The sequence below is a fragment of the Sarcophilus harrisii genome, chromosome 1 (assembly GCF_902635505.1).
Source record: "Sarcophilus harrisii chromosome 1, mSarHar1.11, whole genome shotgun sequence".
Lineage (NCBI taxonomy): Eukaryota > Metazoa > Chordata > Mammalia > Dasyuromorphia > Dasyuridae > Sarcophilus > Sarcophilus harrisii.
Window position 1 is genome coordinate 686,404,515 of NC_045426.1, and position 9,723 is coordinate 686,414,237.

General features: G+C 43.6%; 1 protein-coding gene across 1 annotated transcript in view; it reads right to left on the minus strand.

Moving 5' to 3' along the window:
• The window catches only part of MLXIP (MLX interacting protein), a 65,391-nt gene extending 56,003 nt beyond the window's left edge, over positions 1 to 9,388 (minus strand). The window contains exon 1 of the mRNA XM_031948526.1: positions 8,872 to 9,388. Within this exon, the coding sequence (XP_031804386.1) occupies positions 8,872 to 9,338 (467 nt within the window). The 5' untranslated portion in view covers positions 9,339 to 9,388. The remainder of the gene's footprint in view (positions 1 to 8,871) is intronic.
• Positions 9,389 to 9,723: the final 335 nt, after the last annotated feature.

Below are 9,723 nucleotides of genomic sequence, written 5' to 3' on the forward strand. Positions count from 1 at the left end.
GTAAATTGTGGTATATGAATGTTATGGAATATTATTATTCTGTAAGAAATGACCAGCAGGAGGAACACAGAGAGGCTTGGAGAGACTTACATGAACTGATGCTAAGTGAAATGAGCAGAACCAGGAGATCATTATACACTTCAACAACGATTCTGTATGAGGATGTATTCTGATGGAAGTGGATTTCTTTAACAAAGAGAAGATCTAACTCAGTTTCAATTGATCAATGATGGACAGAAGCAGCTATACCCAAAGAAAGAACACTAGGAAATGAATGTAAACTGTTTGCATTTTTGTTTTTCTTCCCGGGTTATTTCTACCTTCTGAATCCAATTCTCCCTGTGCAACAAGAGAACTGTTCGGTTCTGCACAACATATATTGTATCTAGGATATACTGTAACCTATTTAACATATATAGGACTGCTAACCATATGGGGGAAGGGGCGGAGGGAGGGGAAAAATTGGAACAGAAGTGAGTGCAAGAGATAATGTAAAAAATTACCCTGGCATGGGTTCTGTCAATAAAAAGTTATTTTAAAAAAATAAATAAAGGGGAAAAAAAAGACATGACGAGCAAGTTAATTTCAAAAAAATCTGGAAAGACTTACATGAATTGATGCTGAGTGAAGGAAACAGAATCAGGAATGTTGTGACAGCAACACTGGGTAATGATCAATGATGATAGACTTAGATCTACTTAGCAATAAAGTGATACCAGACAACTCCAAAAGACTTGTGATAGAAAATGCCATCCATATCCAGAAAAAGAACCATAGAGTTGGAATGCAGATCAAATCATACTCTTTTCATTTTTTAAAATTTGTTTTTTCTTTTTTCTTTCTCATGGTTTTTCTTTTTGTTCCGATTCTTCTTTCACAACATGACTAATATGGAAATATGTTTAACATGATTGTACTTGTGTAGCTTATTTTGGATTGCCTGTTGTCTTGGGGAGGGGGAAGGGAAGAAGAAAAATTTTAAACTCAAAATCTTGCAAAAATAAATGTTGAAAACTACCTTTACATGAAAATAGAAAAAAAAATACTACTACATGAAAAAAAATAAGAAGGGAAGATTAAAACAGCAGAAGGCAGGAGCCAAGTATAATTAATATTTTCCATTGGAACTACTATTCTTTTTTTCTATTTTTCACTATTGCAATTCAATAAATGTTGACCACCCCTTCCCCCCAACAATGATTCTATTTGGCATCTTTTAAATCAGTCTTATTCAAAATATAAAATTACAGAACTTTAAAACAAAAGCCAGCTAAAGTGATTTGCTATTGTGCAGACAAGTTGGCATCAGACCTTATCTGCTAATAACCTATCTAGTTTCTTACCATTATATCATGTTGAAAAGTTTTAGTGAGACAAGTATTAGTTGCCCCCATTTGTAGGTAGATAATGAAGATATATTAAAAATTAACATAGAGGCCCTGTTTATACAGATTGTTAATTATGGTGGGGTGCCAACCTGACAACTATCTTTCCCAAAACTAAGAAACTTCTTTCCCATTCCAATTGTCTGACTACAAGAATTCAGATTAAGTCAATGATTTTCTGCTGGTTCAAGAGATCTTTAATTCCCAGTCTCACTCAACAATGTAACCATTACAAGGTCATTTCTTTACTTAGCATTCAGAGTGGATTAAGAAAGTAAATTGGGGAAAGGGATATAGGGGAATGTGGGAAGAAAAGAAAGAAAGTGACTAATTTACAGACTACTTTGGATTCAAGAACCAGATCTGCTCTACTTGCCACGGGCTCCTTTTTTTTCCTCTTCTTGTCTCTTACAATTGAGTCCAACTTGGTTTATTTAAGGGATCTCCTAACCCTTGGGGAATTCATCTATTCCCTGGGGTAAGGAAAAGGAAGGTTTTACTTAACAATGAAATATAAGATATTGTTCCTTCCTACTTCCTTTTGGTGACTAAGTCACACCCACATACACTCCTTCAGACCTCATCTATCAATGTTAAGAAATCAGTACAAGTGAGGGAGCAGAGATTCTGCCTTTTCACAAATGGACAAAACACAGTATGCTAAAGGTCACTTTTCAGAAAGCCAACATTCTCCTACAATTTGTTTCTCCTCAAATAAAAACCTGAAACTCATCTGGAAACAGCAGCAGTTAACAGGAAATCAAACCCCAAAAGCAGAGAGTATACAATTGGGGGAGTAGGGGATGGGGGTGGAGAATGAGAACAATAAAGTCATGGGACAGGAAGTGGAAGGTAGACAAAACCTAGGCTAGGAACATAAGAGAAAAACCAGCTGGCCCTATAATCAGCACTCATTCTCACTAGTGGTATGGACAAGAGTCCTAAATCTTCAAAGAAGAAAAGAGGAGATCTTCAACTGGAAGTCATCAAGGCTTGAATCCCAGCGGAACTGTTTTTCTAATAAGAAGTGCTCACTTCCTTCTCTCATAGGAGCCAAGTCTCACCCTCACTAGCATGTGAGCTCTCCTTCTCAGGAAGCCAATTCTGCCAGGGGAGAGCTAAGGTCAGGAACCTGCCGCTGTACTCTCACTTCTTTGCCAAATGCCACAGCCCAGCAACTGTCTTTGGGTCATTCCTCTGTCAGCATCTGCAGTCAAGAGCTTCGCTGCCAGCTGAAGGAAGGGTATCCCATTGCCAGTCTCACACAAGGAAATGAGGGGATCTATAGCAGTAAAACCCAATAAAGGCAAAGGGAACACAGGGATGAAACCAATAGGCGAGATAAAATTATCCAGTAACAAACTACAGAAACTGACAAGGGAGAAAGAAGTCATCCTCAGCCTCCTTGTTTACTTTAAAAATAATACTCAGTTTTTTTTTTCAGGAAAAATTTATTTCTCAAGTAATTTGGGGTAGGGAGAGGAAAATGCCATTTATGAAATATTCTTTCCTGAGTTGTTTAATAGTGAGTAAGCCTTCAGCCAAACACTTCTCACACTTTCTCCAATGACAAAGTTCTTTTCTTGAAACAAATCTGCAGGAAATTGTTTAAATTATGATTGCCACTAAAATAAGGAGAGCAGAAGCAGGGCTGTTTAAGTTCATATAAATGTTGTACTCTGTGGCCAAGAAAACTATGTGTATGTAACAAATGAGAAGTTTTAGTCATATTTCTCTTTTTTCTTTTCTATAGGGCTCACTTTAGTACAAATAAAGTCAACACCAATCACTACAATAAGGTCAAACACCAAGAAATTGCAATGGCCAACATGACAAAGTTCTCTTTTGTATTCCTTTTCTGTTTATCTTTTTCAAATATAATTAATCAAAAACAAAAAAGAAAACTGCAATGGCTAATCCTGGTCTTGGAAAAGAGAGGAGGAAATTCATCAACTTCCTTCTGGTAAAAAGGGACAGCAATGTTGACACAGACACTTTCAGATCCAATTGGTCCTTTCCATTTTGCTTAACTGTTTTGTTTGTCTTTGATACAAAAGAGGACCATAACTAGAAGTGACTAAGGGAAATACAAAACAATATTAATATAAATTAATTACAAAATAAATTCCATGTATATATCTTTTGGTGTGGGGTTGAGTCCCTAAAAGTGAGAGACTTGCAAATATGGTACAATTACTCAATCCCTTGGGATTTTCTATTACATCTTGAAGGTTCATTTTTCTTATCATTTTATTTATATGAGTTTTTAAATACAATTTACATTGAAGCTAATGAAGCTTAAAACTGCACTAAGACTATCTATGTTTGAATTCCTTGTACTTGGGAGATTGAAATAAAAAAATATTTTATTCTTTAATATGTATACTATTTGTGGTAGTACATAAGAAAAGTCTGATTTTAACAATACTTGATGGCTAGTTATCCTTGTAAGAATGCATCATACACAAAAACAAATTTCCCCTTTACTTATGTCAGTTATATTTAAAGGAAGACTGTTTCCAGACTATATTTTTGCTTTTAAAAATTTGAATTCTTCTTAAATTTACTATGTCTTATTTGCCAATGTCTTTATAATTCTGCCAGAATCATGAAATGATTATTAAGCTTGGAAACAGCACATACTGCAGGAATAGTTACTAAAAGTAAATGCAAATTGTCTATTTGCCTTTCTTCTGTATTCTGTATTTGGTATTTTAATAGGTCACTATAAGTTAAAAACTAAAACTCAAATGAGAAAACTAAAAAACTTGTGACTCTTCAAAATTTCTTCTTTTTGCACAATTATCTGCAATAGACTAGTATAAAAATAATTAGGTTTTTTTTTAAATTTCTGAGAATATATTCTATTGAATGCATTCAATTTTCCTAGACCTAAAGAAGTCACTTTTCCGATACTACCCATTTCAACTAATCTCTCATAGTCCTCTTCACTGAATGAATATATAACACTCTTGAGCAGTAGAGCATGGCCTTTAACAGGTCTGCTCCGTTTGTATGTGGTTGTCTGCCACCACTAAACCCAGAATTCCAAGATCAGTTTAAGAAAATACAGTTTTAGAAAACATGTTTGAGATTATCAGACACCTTAGAAGAGGATAACTTTGTTTTTCTCACCCTAGAAGAGGATAACTTTGTTTTCCTCTTTTTCTGATAGTACAGTTTGGGTAAACTAAGTTTTTAGCCCTTCTTTTTTTTTTTTTTTTTAATCAGGGAAATCCCAGTGCACTTCCAGAAAAAGTAAATCACAGGCTCAAGTTGTAAAACTGGAAGGAAATGGTAGGGCTCAGATTCAACGCTGCCATTTTACAGATCAAAAAGAGGTTCAGAGAGAGTGTCCACTCTAATAATGGGCTTATTCCCATTAGTAAGACTTATTTCTAATAATGGAATTAAGTTTCCTTAAACTGTTACTTTTCCACATGTGACTTAAGAAAAAGGCTCCCCCCAAATGATAAAGGAAACAGTACAACCTAGAGGGGCTATATTCCTTTGGTCTTCCCTTATTGGAACGTGCCAATACAAGCTCAAAGGGTCATAGCAATGCCACCATTTTATTTTTTAAATAGAGAGCCCCCATCCAGATTTGTCTGTGCAGATGCAAATAAGAAAATCCAGAGCACCAGGGGAGGAACTGCCAATACGGTGCCTGAGAGGATGGAAGTCAGTGCTAAGGAGTAGACATGTGACAAATAAGTCACCAAGGAAATTCTTTTTAAAGGAAATGGAGTTATTACCAGAACTCAGAGGAACATATAGCCTAATTATTTCTTCCAGAAGGTAGAAAAATGCCAACCACAGTCAAGTTTTTACTATTTGAACTATGTCTGACTTAGTACATTAAGGCTAAACTTGGAGCTAACTGTTTAGAAAGCAGTAACTCAGCTTACCAAGGAGAAGGAGAAAGAAGTTCCAATGTCTTTTCTTTATAGTATAAGTTATTCCTGGAGAGAGACTCCCAGGCAAGATGGCTGAACTGGTTTTTCTTATGCTGCCTGCAGCCCAGCTCACCAGTGATCCTAATCCCAAATGTGAAGGGTTAAGTACCAGCAAATCTTCCAAAGAAAGTCAAAGAGCTACTTGGTCCAAATCCTTAATGCATGCACCATGACAGAATGGAAAGGCACTGTAATCCTTCCATCCCTTCCTAGACTCAGCACCTGGCTGGATGTAGCTCAGGGATTCTTCTGGCATTGAAATCAGGCTGTGAGGATGGTGTTGGGCACAGCAGCCCCGGGACCAGCAAGCTCCATATTCCAGTGTTCAAAAGCTGGTGAAACATGTCTCCTAGCCCAGATTCCCACTGCTCCAAGAAGGGCCAGGCTACACTTCCAGCAGCTGGTGGCTCCCAATACCCAAGACTCAGTCTTAACGTGTCCCCCACAGTTCCTCGGAAGCACATCTATGGTTCCCAGTAACTGACACAGGGAAGAGGTGGGGCCTCCTGTCTAAAACCAGCAAGTCCTCTGCCAGGTGTAGAATGGACCGTAAGACCTGAGTCTTAGTCCCTAATTGTTAGCAGCTCAATATGTTCCCTTGGACAAGGACCTTCCTTCGCTGTAACCTCTACATAGTCCATGGATCCAGCTTCAATATCCTAGGGTTTCTTTGAAACAAAAAGGTATTGGAGGAAAGTAGGAACCACCAAGTTGTAGGAAGCCAATGGCCCTCTCTCACCAGTATCTACAATGAAGATGCAAATCCATCCATAATGGCTCCCTACTGTGTCTATTAGAAAGAGGAACCCCTCTAGTTGACCTGGCCCCAGCTCCTTTTCCCAGACTTGGTGCACATCTCCCCCTACTCCCCCGCCCCAGATGTCCCAAGCATAAGCCTCTGAGTGATATATTCCTGTCTACTTTCCTTCAAGGATCAGTTCTAAAGCTATCTCCTGTTAATATGCTTTTTCTGAGATTCCCGTTATTAGAGTCCTTCAACTCCCTAAAAAACTTTGTATCTGTATTTATTTGTGTATAAATTACCTGAGCCCTTCCACTCCTCTCTTCCCTCCCCCTCATGCAACAGAAGGCTAAGATCCTTCAGGGCAGGGAGTATTTGGTTTTTGCCTAGGCATTCCCAACACCTACCTGCTACACCCAATATTTAATAAATTAGCCTAATCTAACCCTTCATTGTGCAAAAGGAAAAATTTAGACCCAGAAGGGTTACACTCAATCAGTGAACTTCCATGTAAAATTAAGGGAAAAGGACTACTTCAAGGGTTCTTAATGTAAAGCCTATGAACTCATTTTTAAAATATTTTGATAATTATTTCAATATAATTTGTTTCCTTTATAATTTCTTGTATTTTATTTTATTCATTTAAAAACATTATCAGAAGGGGTCTGCCCAAGGGATAGAACTCCTAGAAGATCCATTCTAACTGTAAATGTTTTGCTGGAATAATAAGACATGATAATGATAACTGATATCTACAGCACTCAAGGTTTATGGAGCCCATTCCTCTCACCCCTACCCCTTGTGTACATGTCCATCACACAGTAAGAGGAAATGTGCTTTCTGCCCCTTACTTGGCCAGAAACAAGTCCCAACCTCCCAACGGGAGACTCAATTTCCTCTCTGTGCCTGGAAGATTAGAAATCCGTTTATCTTTAAAGGTCTCTTTCACTTCTAAGTTGGGAAGCTGGAGGCAGACTTGTCCAAGTTCCTTCTGGCCTCAAACTCCTGGTTCTCCTTTTCTGCTTGTCAGCCTGGCAAGCTGCCACCCGATACATAAGCCAGGCTGTCGGGATCCTTAAGGGGGAGGGGAGAACCTTCCTACATCCCATCAGGAAGGGAAGGGGCAGCTCAGAGCAGGGAACTGAGGTGGGGAGCTCCCCAGGGTGGGCTGGGGGAGGAGTGTGGCAATATCTCCCAAGGTTTCCTCCTACTCTTAGTCTCCCAGACCTCTAGGTCTAGGTGGAGGGTTGAGGGAACTCCCAGACTGGGTGTGGAAGGGCCATCTCTCAAGTCTCTCAATGGCGAGAAGGAGGTAAATCCTGGTTTCCCTGGTATCAGAGAAAAGAGGGGAGAACTCCCAGGGGACAGAGAAGGGAGAAGGGGCAAGTCTAGTGTGGAGTGAAGGATGTTATTTCCTGAGCTTCCCTATTGGGGGAGGGGAGAAGGAAAACTTTCCAATTAGGATCAGTAGCCCCCTCTAGGGGGTATCTCCTAGATCCTAGCTTCCTATTATGGGGATATGTCCTTTCAGTCCTCTCTCCCTCAGCTCCTTATAGGAGGAAGCACATTTCTGGGGAGGATTTCTGGGTAGGAAGAGGAACTCCCTAAATGTACATATGGAGGGGCTAGCTCTCAGATTCCCAGCTGGAGATAAAGTCTCTACTGTGTTCCCCACCTTCCACAGGGAAATGGCACAGAACTCTGAATAAGATGGTTGGAAGAGAAAGCAGTCTCCATAAAGGAGAGAAGGATGGAAGGAGGAGTGGGTGGGCAGGTGCCTCCTAAGGGTCACCTTCAAGTCCCTCAGCAGGTAGAGCTAGGTATTTAGGTGGGGAGGAGTGAATGAATGCTCACTAAAGTGTGGAGAGTGTGGACACATTGTGTACAGAAGCAGGAAGGAACATCCTGTGTGATTGGGGAAATCACCTCCCAGGGTCTCCAGCCCGGAGAAGTGGGTAGATCTATGTGGGAGAGAAAATGTGTGTGTATGAGGAGGGGGGAGGGTAGGGATGGACAGGTCAGGCAACCTCCTGTGCTCTCTCAGGTGGAGGGGAAGGATTTGATTTCCATGGGAGGGTTACCTCCTAAGGGCCAAGGCAGTTAGGCAGCACAGTCAAGTAAGAATGTTGGAACCTGAAAGACCAGAGTTCAAATCCTGCCTTGCTCCTTTACTAGCCATTTAGTGTCTCAGAGCCTCAAGTTTTCTCATCTGTAATGGGGATTATAAAAGCATTTACCTCGCAGGTTAGTTGTGGGATCAAATGAGATCACACATGGAAACTGTTAATTTTGACATAAAGGTTAGTTATTATCCCAGCTGAGAGGGAGGTAGCCTAGGTCTCCAAGGCCGAAGGAGTTATCATCCTCATCTCAGGATTCTCCCTTTTAGGGAAAGGGGCCAGGGTCCCTGTGTAGGGGGAGTGGTGGTCATTCTCCAGCTGGGGGGATGGGCTAGAGGGTCGTGCCGGCCAAATGAGCACCCGGCTTTGTAGGGGGTGAAAGAGATAGCGCCATCAACTGGAAGGATAGGATAGGAGGACAAACAGCCTCTTGAGGAAGGGGTGTCACCCCATAGGATGCCGCCCTATAGGGTGGCAGTGCAGGAGGCGGGGGAGGATGGAGGGGGGGTCTCCCCCATCCTCCAGCAGACTCCATGGGCGGGTAGGGTGGGGTTAGCTCAGAACCACGGATCAGGGACCCCATGGGGCGTCGTGGGGGGGTTGGGAGAGCCGGTGAGTGAGGACCGCGCGCCGAGGGGCGGGGTGGGGGGAGAAGGGGGCGCGCCTACCTGTAGGCCAGGGTCATGCACTCGAAGAGCTTGGTGAGGGACGCATCGATGGACAGGTGGCACGAACTGGTCTTGCCGAAGCTGTACGTCTGGCACGTCTGCTTGTTGACCGTGTCGAAGTCGTAGCCCTTCTTGGGCGGGTGCTCGCGGTGCGGGGACGACACCATGAAGTGGCCGCTGTGGATGATCTGCTGCCGGCCCCGCCGCCGCCCCCCGGGCTCCTCATCCTCCGCCTCCTCGTCCTCGTCCTCGTCCGGGCCGCCGGGGGCGGGGGCGGCGGCGGGGCCGGACCGAGGCCCGCCCGGGCCGCCCGAGGGGCCGGAGCCCGCGGGGGCCGCGGTGAGGGCCGAGGGCTCATCAGTGTCCGAGTCGTCGTCGTCGTCGTCGGGAGCCGGAGCTTTGAGCAGCACCGGGCGGGCCCCGCCGTGGGGCCGGCGGGGAGAGCACATGAAGACGTCGGCGGCCATGAGGGCGGGCCCGCCGGGGGCATCCCCCGGGGCCGGGGATGGGGCCGGGGCTGGGGCCGAGCGCGGGGCCCAGGCCGGGGCCGGGGCGGGGGCCGGGGCCAGGTTCGAACCGCCGCCGCCGCAGCCGCCTCCCGCTCGCTCCCCTGAAGAGCCCGAGGCAGGGGAGCCTACCGCCGGACCAAGCCCCGCCTCCCTCTGCGTCACGGCGCGGCGCGTCCAATCCGCGGCCTCGGCCGAGCTCTTAAAGGCGCAAGGCCTTCGCTCCGGGTGTGCGGTTTACCCAGAGCCACGGAGGACAAAAATGTTCTTTTCTTTTCTTCTTTTTTTTTTTAAATCTACACAACCCTTGGGCGCCCCGCCCCCCACCTCCTTCCCTCCCCTCCTC